The sequence below is a fragment of the Gallus gallus genome, chromosome 20 (assembly GCF_016699485.2).
Source record: "Gallus gallus isolate bGalGal1 chromosome 20, bGalGal1.mat.broiler.GRCg7b, whole genome shotgun sequence".
Taxonomy (NCBI): Eukaryota; Metazoa; Chordata; class Aves; order Galliformes; family Phasianidae; genus Gallus; species Gallus gallus.
This window is the reverse complement of record NC_052551.1, coordinates 5242063-5260983: the sequence shown is the minus strand read 5'-3', so window position 1 is coordinate 5260983 and position 18921 is coordinate 5242063. Positions and strand designations below refer to the sequence as shown.

Below are 18921 nucleotides of genomic sequence, written 5' to 3'. Positions count from 1 at the left end.
TCTCCAAGAGCTCCTCTGCACACATCTGCCTTCCCAGCTCCCCCTGCAGCAGAAGCCAGCGCGGCTTCCTTTTGTCTCCCCCTCCCTGGCTGTCTTTCATGAGGTCATCCAAACGGCTGCTGCTTAATTTTCTGCTCCCTGCAGCTGCAGATGGGGAGAATGGTGCAAAGCAGGAGGCCCCGTGCTCTCACACGGAGCGTGGCATTGCATGAGCCTACAGAAAGGGTCTGCACGCTCTGCAAACACGCTGAGCGCGTCCAAGCATGGGTCAGAATGTGCACGCTGTGCTGCTGCTTGCCAGAGGAAGATGGCTTTTAACAGCACAGGCAGCAAGCAGATCGATCAGCTGCTGCTCAGGGATGACCATCAGCCTTCTGTGCCATCAGCCAAGAGCACAGGGCGTGGGTGAAGCTCCAGCCCTGGGAGAAGTGCAGCCCCACAGCCCCCTGCCCATCGCCCGGCCCCACAGCTGGTGCTGAGCTCACCCTCTGGTACTCGAGCAGGAACTTCTGGAACTCCATCAGCGACACCCTGAAGTGCTCGGACCTTTCTCCACCCCTGAAAGCACAGGAACTTCAGTCACTGCTGCACCTCCTGCTGCCAGCATCGTGCAAAAGGCCACCTGTGAGCCATGAGGCACCAGCAAGTGACAGCAGGGCAGGATGCACAGAGCAAGCAGCAAGGGATGGCAGAGGGCGCAGGATGGAAGGGGGGGACCATTTGCAGCTGATTATCTCAGCAGACATCCAGAAGTACGGAGCTGTAATGGCCAGCAGGGGCCATGCCTGGGACTAAGACAAGAAAGCATAAATGGAGCTGGCAGCACTGACTGCCCTGGGCAGAGGGACGTACCTGCCCAACTCTTTTTTTCTGTGGTTATGGGAAAAAAAGAGAGGGAACCGTGGGATGTTACCTGGGCAAGTCAACACATTTTTAGCTTCCATGTCTACACCAAAGATTTCTTTTAAATCACAACAGCTGATCTGAGCTGGGTCTCACTGGGATGTCTAGGAGGAAGAGCCCTGTTGACCCAGGCTGAGTGTCCACAGCAGAGGTGCACAGAGCACAAAAACATGAGCAGTGCCATGACAAGAAGCACACAGCGTGCCGCATCCCAGCCAAGCTGCTGCAGGCATCCAAGCACAGCACAGAGCAAAGGGAAGCAGCCCTTTTCCCTGACAACAAAAAGAGGTACCCACCTATCTAGGAACGGGACATCCATCTGCAAAAAAAAGAAGCGTGAGCATTAGGGTTGCACTGAGGTGAAAGCAATGACTGATTTACTCCCTGCCCCAGAGGTAGGAAACGGGAACCATTAGCTGAGGGAGGCAAGGATAAGAAGGCAATTAAGAGGGGATGCCCAGTAACAAATACGGTCTCTGCTTCCTCTTTTTTGCCCTGGAGAATTGAGCTCTTACCGTTTTCTGGGCACTGAACATCAGGCTGCGGTAGAGCTGTGCAAACTGCCCGTACGTGATATCCCCATTCCTCTGCTCCATGTCCTACAGCCAAAAAGAAAAAAAAAACCAACACCAGAGGTGTTGCAGGGGCCACAAGCGAGGGGTCTGCATCCCTGTGGCCAGGGGGTGTCACCTGTCCCCAGGATTTGGAGGAGGAGGAGGAGGGAAGGGCCAAAACTTGGCCAGACTTCATCTCCTGGATGTCTCCATTGGGGCCAACGGGACCACGACAGCCCCCAGGCGCTAAGCCCTCACTATGTGCTTCCCCAGTCTCGCCCACATAGAAGCAGGGATCCCACCAAGCAGAGGTGGGAGCCTCAGCACCACCAGGTTTCATCCCAAGAAAGGACACCCTCTGCTGAGGTTCCCCAGTGAGGAGGGAGAACAGCGGGGCCACAGCTCACCGTCAGGCGCTCCCGCAGGAACCTCATGTTGGGCACGCGGTAGTTGACCTGGGACAGCATGTTCTTCAGGTCCTTGGCAGAGATCCTGGCGTGGGACAGAGGGGAAACACGTTCAGGAGCTGTGAGAGTGAGGGGTCTCACCTGGAGGCTGGGGCGATGCACGCATGCAGTGGCACCAGTTGTTAAAGTGTTGGATGACCTCTGATAAATAGCTTGGTGCTATTTTGAGACTGGAGAGCAAAATAAATAAACAAATCAACCAACCAACTTCTTCTAGGGAAGTTTTTTAAGGCCTCACCACAGCTAAGCCAGAGGACAGATCCAGCCCTCTCAAAGGGCATGACAACACTCCCTGCTCCTGGTGCTGTGCCTCTGCTCCCTGGGCAGCTTTCCTGGCCAGAGGTGAAACCGCCTCCTTTGGAGCTAGGAAAAAACCCAGCATCCTGTTATCCTCCTCTTTCCACCTAACTTCCCTTGGAAAAACAAACAGCTGGCAGCCAGCACCAACCCACAGCGCCTGTGCTGCCAGGGAGCGGGGCAGGATGGGCTCTGCTGGGTGAGCACTGCACTTCCAGCACTGCTGGAGCCCCACAGGGGTCTGCAATGGGCAGTGGGTCCTCAGCCTCCCCCCGATCTGCCTGGTGTGCAAAGCACAGCTTCTTGATCCCTATTCAAAGCCAGCTCCCGGGCCTAGAAGCAAAAGCCAAAAGCCCAGTGACAACACAGAGACTTCAGCCAAGAGCCTGCATGGGACCTGTAACTGCTGGCTCTGCTTTATGGAGAACACGTGGGTGCCTGTAGAACAGGGAGGCCAGAACCTTTCTGCATTCCCCCTTTATGCTGCGGCGTTTCTGTTCTGCTCCCTGTTCAGCCTGAGCTGGAATGCTTTCTGCTTTGCATGTCACTCACTTCCCCTGACTGACAGGTAAAGAATATTTAGCGTTTTCCTGGCTTAATTCTAACACAAAGATTGCATGACAAAAACAGGGAGAGATGCAGGAGCGCAGCTTTCACCCCGCTGACCACACGTCAGGGACAGCAGGCTGCTCGTTCATCCCCTCTGTTCTGGGGCCATTTCAGCAGTGTTACCGTGTAACTGGATGAGAAAAAGGTCCAATCTTTTCCATTTCTCCTGCATTCACGCTCCAAACCCCCATGCAGCCACATCCACATGTGTTCTCCATCACCGAATTAAAGCAGTTTTCAAACAAAGAGCTCAGTGATGCACATGGCCGGAGGATGTGTCCCCTCCAGGGGCAGCATTCCTGCCACCTTCCCCATGCCCATCACTGCATGCAAACCCCAGCCTTGATTTGAAAGCTGTGTGGCCTATGCGGAGCAGCTGCAGCAGATTAAAGGTGATTTACCCCTCCTCTGCAACATCCCAATGCTCCAAACTGCTCCGTGACACAAAGCCTTGCAAAGCAATACCAGGAGGGGCCGGGTGAATTGCTGATCCCACATTCCTGCTCATGGCAGTGGACATCTCCCCCACGTTGCTCCAAGTCCAGCTCTCAACCACTGATCCCTCTGCAAGCAGCAGGAGGGAGATGACCTGCAGCAGGCTGCCCCTCACTGACACAGAAATCAGATCCTCATTTTGGCCAGGCCAGCAATTTGTAACAGCTACCCAGGGCAGAAGGGGCTCAGATCTGGAAAGATTTGGGTGGTATTCCACCCTCTGAGCCCCCCAGGGCTGCCCTCAGCAGGGGGAGGTGGGAGAGGGAGGACGCCCTGGGACCCAGGGGAATTAACAGCTGAAAATATCCTCTGCTTTGGGATTTCAGCCATGCAAAGCACTGACAGTTCTTTGCAGTCTGCCCCACTGGCAATGCTGGTTGGGGTGACACGGTCTCGAAGGTCTTCCTGGGTGCGAGTGGCTGGGAAATAGGGCTCTGATCAACACTGGGATTCAGGCACTGAGGACATAAGCCTCCCTCCTGGGAACACGTGTGTCTGTGCAGCTGGTGCTTGCTTCCCTTCATACCTGTCCTCCCGGTTCCGGTCCAGTGAGTAGAACTGCTTCCGGAGCCACCTGGAAGGAAAGGAACACAGATGGTATCTGGCCATGGATGCTGCGACAGGGCAGTCAATGGGACACGCTCACAGAGACAGGACACGGGGTCACCATGGCTCAGAGGGGGAGGAGATGTCACTGCACAGCCCACCCCAGCACTGAGGACACTGCTGACCATGTGCTGCTGTACAGCCCAGCACAGTGCTTTGGGGGGGTGGCAGCACAACAGGTGACGGAGAGGGAAAACGACACAAGCCCAGGACAGGGCTGAGCTCCCACCTTTCAATCTGCAGGGGGGTGGCAGCCCTCAGAGTATCTGCCACCAGCCAGTTCAGTCCCTTGATCCACATGTTGACCTCATCCTCGGATGTGGCTGCAGAAAGGAGAGAAGAAATGAGAGAAGAGGACACAGAAGCCTGTCACCAACCTCCCGAGGCTGTCCCCGGTGCCTTAAATCCCTTCCTTCTTCATCCACCCCATTTGGACATCTCCCTCCCATGCAGATGCTCCGCTCGGCTGCACTCCCCGCTCACCCCCAGGATGCATGTGGCTGTCTGGTCCCCGTGCCCCGCAGCCCTCCATGCTATCCCTGAGAGATGTGCCACCTCTGTCCCCAAGGAGCATTGCCCAGGCCTGGGTGACAGGGGCAGCACTTCCCTCTGAATAAAGGTTGTCTCTGGCCCAGTGTTCTGCAGCCCTGTCCAGAAGGCAGACCTGACACAGACATTCAGGTGTCAGCATGACTTGCCTACATGGGTCTAAATGAGACAAGACTGAGTACTGCTGGGACAACAAGGCATCATCCATCAGCCAAACTGCAGCACAAGACTGTGAACCCATCCTCCGCCCAAACAAGACGGAACTGAACAGCAGAAAGCACTGCGTTAGCGAGGTGCAACGCTGGGAGCTCCATGTGCAGCCTAAGCCAAAGGACACGGTGCTCAGGAAGGCTGAGAGCGACGCACGGAGTCACCCCGTGCCACCAGCCGGCACTGTTCTCCTGCTCTGAGCTGCAAAGCAGGAATCAGGGAGCTCTGAGCACTGCCTGTGTGGCTGATGGCACTCAGCTGATGTGTGCTGCCGTGTCCGGCTGAGATAAAGCACTACTTCAAGCGCTTTGAAATAAGGGGTCCTGTTACCCAACTTTTGGCTTTACCACATCAGCCACTGATTTAAGCAGTGTTGTTATTTGATATCACGGAGCTGTCAGCTGCTTCCAAAGCCATGCCCTCTGCATGGCAAAAAGAGCATCTGCCCAGGACGTGTCCCAGTGCCCCTCGGAAGGATGTCTGAGAAATGTGGGGCCTGTGGGGTCTGCCCCCCCCGTTACCTTGCAAGCTGAGGGTCTTCAGCCTGAACTCTGTGCCATAGAGGACCACGAAGCAGTGGGACTGGTCGGGTCGGAAGTACGGATCCTCCTGGTACCGGTCAAAGTCACGGGAATTCTTTCCAGGACGAATCTCTTTGATTTCACGAATATCCACTGAGAGACAACGTGGGGAAAAAACAAAGGGGATTTCAGCAGAGAGAGCTCAGAATTCCTGAGCAGATGAGGGTCTGTGGTTCCTTAGGGGAGAAGGGAGGGCAGTGCAGCGCTCACACGGCCACAGCAGCACGGGGAAGCTGCAGCATGGCAGGATGCAGTGTGCCAGGATGCTACGCATGGGAGAGGAGAGGGAGCTGCAGAGATGCTGGAGAGGGCGGCCTCAGCCTCCTCCCCAGAGGAAATTCTGGGAAAGGACACTCATTACCATCAGACGAAGAGAACACAACAGCAGCAACGACAGCAAAAAAACAAACCCAACAAACCCAAACCCAAGAATCTTTGCTTCCTGGAAAAAGAGTTTCTGAAACACTCGGGGGAATCAAATAACAACATTTCTGAGTCACGTTTTCAAAGCAGACGATGCTTCTGAGCAATGTGGGATGGCGATTACTGCAAACCTGGAGTGTAATTCATCCCAATTAAACTCCACTTACTGCAGTCACTGCGCATCGATTCGCCTCTCGCTTCCATTTGCTGCAGTTTGAGAGCAGACAGAAGTGTGAGCTGCCCGGCAGCCTGCAGAGGCTGACAGCACCGGGCTGGGCCGTGAGATGCTCACTCCCAGCAAACCCAACAGCAGGCTGGGATGCAGCCTGGCGCCTGTCACAAACCTTGCATAGGGAACCTGGATGGCCACAGCTCGCTCGTGCCCGGCACAGCCATGCCCTGCCTGGTGCTGCAGTAACCCAATGCTCAGCAGCCAAGGCCACGTGCAGACCCAGTTCCCCAGGTGTAGGGACAGCTGGACGAGCTCCCTAAAGCCAGCAGATGCCTTTGCAAGGCATCGCCTACCCTTTGGAAACTGGCTGCCGGGAGGTTAATCGTGTCCCATTGTCATCTGTCTGTGTGTCACATCCTTAGTGACACGGCATGTCATCTTATCACTAAAATAAAAACACATCACAGCTGCGGTCTTTGCATCGCACACAGCAGAGACTATTCCTGTCCCAGGACCTGACAAAAGCAGTGGGAAAGAATGGATTTCATGGCAGTTGACCAGGCAATGAGTACTTGCTGCAAAGCATATCCGTGGGGTAGAGGAGGATGAGCTATCTATCCTTGCAAACTGCATCCCCAAAACACACACCAGGGAGAGCCCCCCCGGAGCAAGAGGGGTGCCCGGCAAAGGAACGTGGTGCAGGGAGCTGCTGGAGCTCAGGGCTGCTGCTATGAGCACCCTGCACACTGAGCCGGTAACAAGCTCCGGCCCACGCCTGCCTGCAGCTGCTTGCTCACGTCTCATCCTCCCAAACATACCCATGTGCACCGGGTGCAGGAGGGTTTGGTTTCTGCAGCCCGCACCTCACCGCGCAGCAGCCCTCAGCCTCCTGCAGCCTCCCCGGCCCCCTCACACTGTGGAAGGAAATGAGCTCTCAGCAGGAAGCTCTGTGAGCACAGATGCCACAGTCCCAACCGTGCAGCACTGCAATACTGCATCCCTACAGCGCCCCAATGCCCCCATCGGGCAGCAAACCCCCGGCAGCAGCACAGGAGCTGCACGCAGCCTGCAGGAGAGCAGAGGGAGGGCAACCCTGGCTCTGCTACAGCACCAAACCCCGCTTTCCTCCTGCACCAAAACTGAGTGTTGTAAGGATAAGGACGCCCTGAAACAGGGCTGCAAAATCTCCGTCTCTGGAGGGCTTTGGGAAAAATGTTTGATTGATTTAATAATAATAATAGATTTGGGCCAGACTACCTTCTGGGATGGATTTCCCAGGGACAGCCTCCAGGAAAACACCCATCCACCCACACTGTGAGCACCACACAGGGCAGCGTGTCCCTGTGGGGACCGTGGGGCACTGACATCCACGTGTTCATTGGCACTGCAGCTTGACCTCAGCTGGCACGGACTGACTCTGCCCTAAGGAGGTGGAGAAGCCATCTACTTATCCCAGTAAAAAAACAGTGAGAAACGTCTCCTTTGCTTCACAGATTCCCCCAAGCACAACCTGTGAGACAACTTCTGGTCTTTCCATGGCTCCCACGGAAGGTCTGGCCACTGGGGAAAGCACACCAGGTGAGGAAGCTGGAAAAGAAGACTCAACTCATAGATGTGTGCAGGTAGAAATGAGAGAAATCAGTCATGTAGCACCACAGGGAATAACACAGAGGTACCTCCCTCTCGATACTGCAGTAGGAGGCCACTCACTGTGCTGCTGGGGCCAGCACTGGCTGCCAGGAGAGGGCTTAGGAAGATGGGTCCAGCGAGTGCTGAGTGCTCTGCTGGAGTAGGGCCAGAGCCTCGTGCACCATGCACTGCAGCCATGCACTGCAGCCATGCACTGCAGCCATGCACTGCAGCCATGCACTGCAGCCACGGGCATGACCGAGGTGCCAGCTGTACAGGGAGGATCTGAGCTTGGATATGGCTGCACCCACTGGGCACAAGAGAAATAGAGACCAACACTTTATATCCTATCTGAAAGAAGGCAGTAACCTTGACACAACAGAAACCTATTTCAGAGGGAAGAGCCATCTCTCATCAGGATAGGTTTTCACAGTGACAACAGCTCAGCCTCTCAGCCCTACACACTTTCCTCAGTAGATGAGACTAAATTGGATAGTGCAATGGTAATTAAGTGTCTGTGCACAGAGATGCAGTGCTGGGTTTCTGCTCCTTCTCCCTGGCCCCACACAAGGCCATCAGCACTCAGGTTTCTGGAGGAAGGCGATCCCACAGGACCAGCAGATGGCTGATCTGGCCAGAGCAGCAACAAACTCACTGAGGCCTCCCACCCAACCCGATGGCTTGGGCACCCTCAGAGGCCAGCCAAAACACCCCCACAGCACAACCCCGCACCCCAGCAAGTTCCTTGTCCTATGAACTGGAAACAGAAGTGTTACCATGTTAGTGAGGCACCCAAACCCCTGCAAAAAGCTCACTCCCTGCCATCGCTGCACTGGGGGAACACAGCAGCCCTGGTGCTCGGAAGCCCACCGATCCCACTGCTCTCATTGCTGTGACGTGCAGGAACTTCTCCTGCCTCAGGAAAGGACACAGGTTAAGCTCTTTCTCCCTCCAGCCTTGGCTCGGTGGTGCCACGGCTAGCTCTGGCAAACTGCTTCATCTCACCCACTACCCACAGCAGCAAACTGCAACCTTTGCTCTCAGCTGCTGCATTTTGCTATGAAGTGACATCTGTGTTATCTGTACAGCAGAGGCAGCTGCATCCACAGCGAGCGGCTCGGCAGGGAAGGGCTAAGAACAGATCAATGGGCTGGAGGCAGCAGGGAGCTCCCGGTTAGCCAGGATGGATGGGAGCAGCCTGATCCCGGCTGACCGGCAGCAGCGGGACGGGGCACAGCGCTCTGCTCCGTGGGAGCCCCACTACCCCCAGATGCACAAGCACAGGAGCAGCTGCTCCGTGGGCACAGAGCTTCCTGCCTCACCCTGAGCTGCCGCTGCACCCCTGAATCACGTGTCCTGTGGCTTCTGAGCTCCAACTCCGTCCTGTACCCCCAGCAATCCTCAGCGAGGGCAGACGGGCAGGAGATGAGGAGGCGATGCACAGCTCTGCATCCTTACAGTCTGGAGCGGAGAGGTAAAGGTTCTGCCCAAACACTGCCCTGCTCCAATAGGGCCACACGGATCCCTCCCAGGCAGCCCCTGCCTTGCTGCTCCACCAGCCCTGGCCTCATGCGGGTGACCTTCAAGATCTCACCAGCATCCTCCCAGTACCAGGAATAGAGCTGGCTGGGGGCTGACGGCTGCCTAACCTGCATCATCAGCACATCTCTCCAGATTACTCTCAAATGCAAGAAAACACACGTTAAGAAAACCCAGAGCTGGTCCCCCAAGCGAGCAAAGCAGGATGCTGCTATCTCACCATCTCTGCCCACAGCCCAGCAAGCAGCAGGCACGTGAAAGATGGCAGTTTCCACCGCGTGGTCTCAGCCTCCAAGGCCAAAACTTCACGTTTGGGTGCTGCCTCCCCCCAGCACCGCCACCCTTAAAGCAACGCATCCCTTCTGCAGACCAAACACGGCCCTAGGCTGCCCTTCAGTCACCAGCCCGGCCTGTTTGAGAAGCAAAAGCTTCCACTGACTCAAATGGAAAGAGGAAGGTCCGCAGCGGTGCTGCTGGATGGATGGCGGGCTGCAGATGGCTCCATGAGCCACCCCAAGGTGACCTTCTCCTGTACAGTGTGGAGGACGCCGTTCCCTCAGCCCTGCCAGGCTAGAAGCGTCATGGCCTCAAGGGAATGCAATAAAAGGGTGGGAGGATGGGGAGCTCCTGCAGCCCGCCTCCCCCCTTTCCTCCGGAGAGGACGTACAACGGTAACCAGATCTGAAAGGTACTGCAGAGGACACGGATGGATCGATGGAGGCATCTGACACAGCGAGAAGCAGAGGAGAGCTGCCAGGCCAGGCCAGGCTTCTGAGAATGAACGCAGCAGGCAGCAGCTCTCTCCTTGTGCCTATGGAGGGATGCTGAGACACACAGGTGCCCTCCCACCCGCAGCCCTTAGGATCATCTGAGAAGGGATGGGACCAAGAGCAGGCCCCACACTGCCCTAGGAGAGGGGTTAGCCAGCAGCACAGCGGACAGCACACCGTCCATGGGAAGCCACGGTGGAGGTGGGCCTGGGGAGCTCCATGGGGACTTTCGTATTCCTGACTTGAGCCCAGGGGACCATGCCTACCATGAAGCTGTGCTTGGGATGAGGATATAAGGAGGGCGCAGAGGTGAGGAGTGAAAACCAAAGGCCAGAAAAGATCTGTCACGCCCGCAGCAAATGCCAGCAGTACTCAGATGCTGTGACTCAGTTTTCACCCATCCCACCCATCGACGCAGTTGAGTTTCCACGACAGTAATTTACCAGCAAAGATGACCAGAACTGCCAGCGAGCACCAAGGAGATGCCTTATTTCTGTCTTTACAAGCACTTGAGTTCTTCATTGCCAGGGCAGAGTCAGGAAGAAGAGTGCAGAGATCCATCTGTGGCACAGCCACCCACCACAGCAGCGTGCTGCCCTGGTACAGCAGCGTGCAGCAGAGGAGCTGCAAGCACTGAGCAGACAGCAGCTACACCCCAGTGGGTGGTGTGCCCTTCAGTTCAGCTGGAAGACGCAGGAGCTCTTGGTGATGGCCCTCACGTCGTTGCAGCCAGACTCCATGACTGCTTGGCTTTGTCTTAACAGCCTCACCTGAGATTTAATTGGTCTCCAGCACTGCAGGTGATCTGCTGCGAGGCTCATACCAAAGCTGGCGTGCCAAGGCTCTTGCTCTTGTCTCCCGGTGCTTTCCCTGACCATGCTCCAGCAAGGCCTCTCCAACAGGCTGTCACAAGGCATTAAAATGACTGATGAGACACTGAAGAGGAATGAAAAAAAAAAAAAAGAGGAAAAAGCACTTTCTGCTGCTTCCCTGCGAGCCGAGCTGCGTCCCAGCCAGGACAACCAGAGGTGGACGAAGGAAGCCTGCAGCATGGCAGCCGGCCCCAGTGAGAGAGCAGATGCCCCCCGTTGGCTATCTGCTGCTGATCTGATACAGGCTGGGCTATCTGCAGCTCGTGCTGAGAAAGATCACGTTGTCAGTCGGTGACTGAGCGCTGCGCAAACAAACACGGCCACCCCCACCCCTCTGCCAGCTGGAAGGCAGATTTATGGGTGCAGATGTGCGGGGTGGGTGCTGAGGGGGGGGGTGAAAGTCCCCTGGGACAGCCTGCACTCTCACAGTCCCACATCTCCACCCAGTCCATCCCGGGAGCCGATGCACGGCCGGGTGGCTCTGGGCAGCAGCTGGGGCTGGGAGAGCAGTGAAGTCAGGTTTGTGGTTCCCATAGCTGGAAAGAAGAGGGAAAAGAATGAGAAGTGAAGCAACCCAGAGAAGCAACCAAGTAACCTGCACCACCTTCACCATTCTCAGCCAATACAGCAACAGTGTGACCCTGCAGACGGGGCCGGGAGGAGGAGGGACAACAGGCACAGCCGGGAGAGATGGCTTTTAATCAGCACGTTACCCAGCTCTTCTTGGAGCAAGTAAACAGGAAAAAGCCTCTCGAGCAGCTGCTCTACCCAGCATCCCCGCGGGGAGCAGCCTGCCTTGATGTCTCTCCAGCACGCGTGCACTTGTGAAGTCTTCTCAGGGACAGGGAACGCAGGGAAACCACTCAGCGTGGCGTGGAGAGCTGACCTGCCGGCATCACTCCATCACTGCATCCAAAACCTAACGGGCTGCTGCTGCCCTGGGCCGGGAGACTCCCACGGAGACGCAGGTCCGTATCTGGCAGGTGTGCCCTCACCCCAGGCAGGGTCAGCAGGCAGGGCCCACAGATGCGGTGTGGGAAGATGAGTGACCGTGGTTTGAAGCCCCGTCCGATGTGACCACAGTGCTGATAGATGCTTGCGTGAGACACAGAAGAAAAGGGAAATCCACTGCGCACCCCTGGGGCATCAGCTCAGCCACCTCTCCGGGCAGCCGGAGCAGCACCTCGGATGGAGCCTCCCAACAGCCTGCCCCCATCCCAGGGTGGGACAGCGGGGTGACCTCGGGGAGGGTTGAGGACCCACGGCACGGACAGCGAGCGGGCAGTGCCACACTGCAGCGGGGGACACGGCCACGGGGCGATGCCGGCAGCAGGAGACACAAAGTAATGCCACAGGGAGCGCAGCAGCCCGCAACGATCACGTGTGACCATCCCATGCATCCAGGCAAAAGAAAAAAAAACAACCGGTCACGGCTCCAAGAAAAGGAAAAGAAATGCTTTTGTAATGGTTTGGGGAGGCCCTCAGCCTCCTCTGCTCCTCAAGGCTGCAGGCAGTCGGCTCAGCACGTCCCACGTGTGGGAGCTCCTCGCTGCACTGCGACCTTTGTCTGGGTAATCTTTAGAAAAACAATGTGGGTTGGTTTGCCTGCAGAACGCCAGGCACGCCAGCGGGCACCGCCATTAGCAACAAGAGAAGGGATTATTGACTGAGATGTCAGAACCACAAGTTTTTGTAAATAGAAGGTACACGCTGCAGGGGGAAGGAGGAGAAAGGTCCATTTGTGAGGCTGGGCGGTTTTATGTGGCTTTCCAGCCAGCTGAGCCCAGAATGGAGCTGAACAGCCACCCGACCACACACTCAGCATGAAAAAGCAATGGAACAACCCTGGTTTTGGTGAGCCTTTGCAAAGTGCGGGCTGTCAGCTTCGCGAGGCTCTGCTGGCTCCTGCACACTCACACTGCCAGCCTCCATTTGATGCTCCATCCTCCTTTTTGCTTTCTGGGGACAGCAATGATCGATCCCCCACAGCCCCGTGTCACAATGCAAGCTGACCTGCGCTCATCCCAGCCATGCAAAAAGAAATCAAAGTTTCTAATGCAAACCAGCATCAAAAAGCTCAAAGAAGAAGAGTGCTGTTTGCACACACGGCGCTTTGCGCAACATAAAAATCCCCCAAGCCCAAAGCGTGGAGGAAAGTTTGCTCCCCTTCTGCCAGCTGTGGGCAGGGAACCACCCTGCACTGCCCGACCCAACACCACAGCAGCACGGATGTGCCGGGTGAAGCACTGAGCAGCTGTGAGCCCTGCAGTGCTCTGTCCCCATGCAGAGCACGTGTGAGATATTCAGGCCATCTCACATGTGATGCCGGGACGAGAGACCCAGCAGCAGACACGGAAATGAGCCAGCAGCCTCCCATCGAGCTTGCTCACAGCTCCCAGGTCTCTGAGCCTGCAGGCAGCGAGCGATTCCCCTTGCATTGCCTCAGCTCTCTGCTAAACAAACACACACCTTCCTCTGGCTCACACAGCTTTACCCTGCACTGGGCACGTGCCCTTACCTCGCTCTGTCGCAGCATCCCCACACCGTCAGCTCTCCAAATTCAACAGGCCAAGGGGAAGAGGTATGAGTGGATGGGGTGTAACTCAAAGCACTCTGAGCGCCTTCCAAGAGCATTCTCCCTGCCATGCCCAGCTCCACCGCCTGCTTTGCACCACGTCTCACTGCCCGTAGCAGCCCAGGAACAGATATGTGGCACACGCAGCCCCTGCCTGGGCTCCCAGGGAAGCCCTGGACCACACGGGCCCTCCTCTCCCACTCCTGTTCCACCCTTCTCAGCAGGGAGATGCTTACGGCTGCGCTCCAGGAAGCAACCATGGACGACCCTGATGGGCCATGTCCTCGCTCTGCGTCCTCATCACGGCACGGCAGCATCCCTTCAGTCCCCTCCCAGGGGACACAGAGCTCTCTGGAGGAGCAGATCTCAGCCCAAGAGCAGCGCCCGCGTTCCCAGGACGGCCGAGCCCCAAGGAAGGCTGCGCCCTTTCCCACAGGGCGGTAACCACGTGCAGACCTGAGCACCGACTCCTGCAGAGCGCACAGCGGAGCCTTTTGGCCTCCATCTGCAATCTGCCAGATAGGCAGCAGGCCGCCCGCCCGCTCTCCCGGGGCCGTGGGACGCCGATGGCTATCGGGCTATCGCTGGTGGCCGCACGCGGCGCCCTGATAAGATATCGGGGCTGAGCGGGCGCTGTGCTGGCACTGATAGCAGCGACCACCCCGCGGTGCGCACGGCGGTGCAAAGGGCAGCGGAGGTCAGCGGCCGGGGGGGGCTGCTCTGCTGGTGGGGTGCACACACTGCCAGTCCTGACGCCCCCCAGGAGCCTGTCCGTGCGGCAGGCTGGGAGAGAGGCACACAGCATCGCTGGTGCCCCATGGGGACACGGCAGGGCTGCCCTGCAGGGTCGCTTTGCGCTCCCGTTTTACAGTTCTGCCTTCTGCCTGCACTGCCACAGTGGTTCCTCTCCACCTCCACCGGGCTGAGCTCATTTCACCGAGAGCCAGAACGCATCCAGGGCTTCCTCGAGGTGTTCGCCCCCTTCCTCCCCCTCTCTCTCTCCTATAAAACAAACATCTGCTCCAAATTTGCAGCTCGCGCTCTGAGCAAACTCTCTGAGTTTTCAGATGCAGTTCAAGGAAAACAGATCAATTAGGAGCCGGCCCGCAACCCCCCCAGGATGCAGAGCTATGAAGGCAGGACCTTCTAACATTAAAAAAGAATTACATAACACAGGAAGTGGAAAAAAAAAAGGCATAAAAGACAAAGGACTCCGGGGATCGGCTCTGCTGTGCTTTGGGTGATTAACAAAAAGAACAGACAATGATTAGAGCTCTTCCCACCGCACCAGCCCGGCCCTCGGCGGAGTTATTAGCAAGAAAGTGATGCGCTGATAATGAGAGCTGGCTGAAAACGTCGGGCATAAAGACAAATATTAATGGACAAATGGCTTTTTTTTTGTGCGTGCACAGATCGCTCTTCTCGCACACGATGTTGGTTTTGGAAAAGCACAGAGATGGAGCTCACAGCTTTCCAGGCGAGATGCTCCCCCCGCCCGACCCGATCCCTCCTCCTGCCCCAGCAGCCTAACGAGGAGCAGCCTAACGAGGAGCAGAGATGGGCCCATGCAGACAGAGGAGGTTCTTCATCCCGGCCCAGCTGGCGATGCCCGCTGCTGAGTCAGAGCTGCTGCTGCTGCTGGGAGGGCAGGGGACGCCTGCTGGCAGTGAGCGCTGCCCATCACACAAGGTCACTCTTTATGTCACACGCACAAAGCTCTACACAAGGGTCACCCAGCCAGGTGCCCCCTCCTCCTGGCACCGAGGTATCGCACCCTGACGCTCCAAGCAGGGCCATGCTAACAGTGACTTGCCTGCACCTCTGTGTGCGTATCCAGCCCCAGAGAGTGCTGATGCTGCCCATCCCAACGTGAGTGCATCTCTCCAGCCCAACCTCACCGCTGCTGAGTGCAGGATGTTCTGCACGCTGGGCTTTGCTGCTGCACTCACGGAGGAGGAAACTCTCCCAGACAGGGACGTGGCCCAAATCTGAGACCTCTGGGTTACCTGTAGGTGCTCCCTCACTCTGAAATGGGCCGAAATGAAAGGATCGTTAAGGTTTGAAAAGACCACTGAGATCCCCAACCCCAACTCATCCCACCATGCCCACTGAGCATGTCCCTCAGTGCCACATCCCCACGGTTCCTGAACACCTCCAGGGACGGTGACCCCCCACTCCCTGGGCAGCTGTGCCACCGCAGCACCACTCTTTCTGAGAAGAAGCTTTTCCCAGTATCCAACCAGTCGAAACCCGGGATGATTCCTACCCAGACAACTCGTGCACAGGGCCACCCACAGCTCCCTCCTGCTCTCCATCCCCCAGCAAACACCCATTCCCAACCCACGATGGCTGCAGTTGGTGATGCACAGACCCCAGGCACTGGGATGGAGGCGCAGCTCCACGCAGGGCACGGCACACCTGCCAGCTGTCTGCTCTCTGCCTCACACACATTGCGAGTTACATCCAATTCAGTGCTGCCACGCAGAGCAGCCCCCAGCCTCCTGCTCACAGCCCAGCACAGCCTGGCCTCGGGGGAAACGACACAAACCAATACTTCCACCTGGAAACGTCCTGCCCAGGACATCTCACAGAGGAGCAGGGCAGGAGGACAGCTTCTGTCTGGGAGCTGTGGGACACCACGGGGGGGAACTGAGGGCTCCAGTCTGGGAGTGGGCCATGCTGTGCCACTGAGCACAGGACTGCTGGTCCCAGCAGCAGAGTGAGCTGCAGGGGAGGGAACCTCCGCTTGGAGTTCATCAATCCCCACTTTTCTTCTGCTAAAAACCGATGGCTTTTTAAAGTTATTCTTACTGATCATCTCTGTCCCTGGGATGCACTCTCTGTTTTATCTGCCCCGCTCCTGGCTGCTGGCACGGCAGCACAACCCCACAGCCACATCGCCAGCACAGCTGAGGTTCAGGGGATGGATCCCTTCGAAGGCACAATCCCAGCCCCACAGACACTCATGGGGGTCTGCCCATGGGGTGAAGAGAGCCTGAAAGCTCCGTGGGGAGATGGGAGAACGCCGTGGGGAGCTCAGCACCTCCAAATGCCCGCAGAGACCCCAGCAGCCTTCCAGAGCTGCACGGGGATGCTGCGGGGCACAGCCCCAAACAGAGTCCCCCGCTGGGACAGCGGCATTCTGGGGTCCCACCAGAGGAGCACAGCGACCACCACACCTCCATCCTTCACCTGAGGACCCAACAGGGCTCTGAGCTCCCCCTCTCACCACCCCGCGTCCGCAGCACTTGCAGAGCAGCTCGGCCCCACCACGGCCTCGCCGCGCCTCTGCTGTATCGCCCCATCCTCGTACGGGGCGGGCAGCGGGGAGACGCAACGCCGGGGATGGGAACTCAGAGCACAGAGCCCAGGAAAGCAGCGCCAGGCTCGGAAGTTTCCCAGCGCGGGGCCTCCCCCCCTCCTTTCCCACCTCTCCCTGTGGTCTCCCGCAGATCTGACAAATCTCTGCCCCCGCAGAGCACCGTGTGCGGGAAAGAGCCGCCGCCAACCGCGTCCCACCGCAGCCCCGCCGGGGTCCGCGGCGCACCCGGCGGTGCCGAACCCTCCGACGCCCCATCCTCGGCTAAGCGGGAGGCGGGAGCTGCGCCGCCGCGTTTCGCCCCGGTTTGCGCTCCTTCCATCCCATCTGTTGCGCTGAGTCGCAGCCCCCGCAGCGCTCGCGTGCAGCTTTCGGCGCCGAACCCCGCGCGGAGCCGGGACGGATCGGCACCGCACGGCGCGGAGGGGCTCGGAGTGCCCCGGGAACGCGGCACCGAAACCGGACACCGTCACGTGCGGCCGCGCCGCGGGATGCGCACGGAGCTGCCCGAGGGATGGGGGGGATGGGGGGTTCCTTTTGTCTTTTTTTTTTCTCTTCTCCTTTCTTTTTTCCTTCCTGCCCTCCCCTCCCCGCCGAGCCTCACGCCGGGTGGGTGCGTGGGTGGGTGAGTGGCGGCGGGAGGGTGCGGGGAGGCTCCCACCGCCCCCAGCCCGCAGGAAGCAGGAACACCTCGTCCTGCCTTTCCTGCCCGGTGCCGCGTTCCCGGGGCGGGGAGGTGGTGGTGTGTGGGGGGGGTGGGCTCGGCTCTCACTCACCGGCTCCCTCGGTCTTCTCGGAGCCGCGGCTCCAGGTGACCTGCCGCGTTTCCAGCTTCACCTGGAAAGTTTTCCTCTCGGGCCGCTGCGACTTTTTGGAGTAGAAGAGGGTCATGACGGTGCCCACCTCCAGGCTGCGGCAGAGGTGCGCCGCCTCCGCCTCGCTGGGCGCCCCCGGCCCCGCCGCCATCAGCGCCCGCCGCCCGCACCGCGCTGCGCCGCGAACAAAGGGGAGCGGAGCGCCCGCAGCGCCACCGCCGCCGCGCCCCGACCCGCCCGCCCCGCGGCCGGGAGCTGCGGGAGGAGGAGGAGGAGGAGCGAAGGGGCGGAGCGCGGCCGAAGGACGGCGCCTCCACGCGTGGGGCCCGCGCGGTGCGGGGGGAGTGGGGAGGAGGCGGGGGGCGGCCCGCGGGTGGGTGCGTGGGTTGGGGCCGCCGGGGGTCCGCGACGTCCGGGTGGAGTGCGGGGGGAGGGGTCTGTGCGACCACGCGCGCTGCGGGGTCCCGGGTGGGCGGCGGCGGGGTGCTGAGTGCCCCAGCCGGGAGGGCCCGGGGCGCTCCAATGCGCGGCTCCGGGCTCGGCTCCGTGGGCCTCCCGTGGGTGGGGGAGCGGCCGCGAATGGGGCTGCCGCCCCCGCGGCACGCACAGAGCTGGGGCCGAGGTGCAGCTCCGCGCTTCAGGCGGACCCACGCGTGAATCATACTCTTGCGAAGGGAGCGCCTCGAGGTGGCAGTGGGCACGGAGAAGCAGGTGATGGTGGCGGCGGCGGCACGGGGCTGTGGGCATAGAACCCCCCGGGCCCCCCGGGCCGGCCCCCCAGCCGCGCTCAGATGGCCGCCAGATGTGCGCTGCCAAACAGCTGCCCCGGGCCGGGGGGGCCGCGCGGTGTGGGGGCCCGGCGTGGCGGAGGGTACGGCGGTGGGGTCAGCAGAGGGGCTTACAGCTCGCAGCGTCCCCTGGTGTGTGGGGCAGAGCATGGGGTGGGTGGCTGCCGGGCGTTCCCAACAGCAGCAGCAGGGGCAGGTGGGGGGCAGTGGTTTGGTGCTGGCAGAGGCTGAAGGCGATGTACCCCATATAGCATATCGTTCTGTGGTTATTTGTAGATACGTATTTGCTACACACAACATTCAAGGCCAGGCTGGATGTGGCTCTGGGCAGCCTGGTGTGGTGGATGGCGACTCTGCCTGTGGCAGGGGGGTTGAAACTCGATGATCATTGTGGTCCTTTTCAACCCAGGCCATTCTATGGTTCTATGATCTGTACGGTCTGTAGGAGTGCAGTGAGTGGCTCAGTGCTGCTTGGCACAGGGGTGACCCCACAGAGGGCACCACTTGCTGAGCAGGCACCGTCTCACCATTCTGGATGACCATCTCAGACATACGGTCTGATTTTTGGGTGGTCCCGTGTGGAGCCAGGAGTTGGGACTCCACAATCCTTGTGGATCCCTTCCAATTTAGGATATAGGATTCTACAATTCAGCGCATCCCACTGTGAGCTGCTGCCTCTGTCCTCGTGCTCCCCCAGGCTCCAAAGGGACACACGTATGAGCACACACGCAGGGGAGCCCTACAAGTT

At 58.8% G+C, this 18921-nt stretch overlaps 1 protein-coding gene across 9 annotated transcripts in view; it reads right to left on the bottom strand.

The window, feature by feature from the left end:
- Positions 1–17579, bottom strand: part of PLCG1 (phospholipase C gamma 1) — a 30252-nt gene extending 12673 nt beyond the window's left edge. For 4 of the 9 annotated variants that reach the window (XR_005841182.1, XM_040650778.1, XM_040650777.1 and 1 more), the window contains exons 1-8: positions 16682–16907; positions 5212–5364; positions 4161–4254; positions 3852–3899; positions 1865–1949; positions 1419–1502; positions 1200–1222; positions 486–558 (exon numbers count right to left, since the gene is read on the bottom strand). Coding sequence is in view for 8 of the 9 variants with exons in the window: in XM_040650778.1 (XP_040506712.1) it covers positions 486–558; positions 1200–1222; positions 1419–1502; positions 1865–1949; positions 3852–3899; positions 4161–4254; positions 5212–5364; positions 16682–16892 (771 nt within the window). In the remaining variant the exon portion in view is untranslated. Of the gene's footprint in view, positions 1–485; positions 559–1199; positions 1223–1418; positions 1503–1864; positions 1950–3851; positions 3900–4160; positions 4255–5211; positions 5365–16681; positions 17030–17346 lie in introns of those variants that run through there. The other 5 variants (XM_015296747.4, XM_025142415.3, XM_025142414.3 and 2 more) reach the window with 2 other exon arrangements.
- Between the last annotated feature and the right edge of the window lie 1342 nt (positions 17580–18921).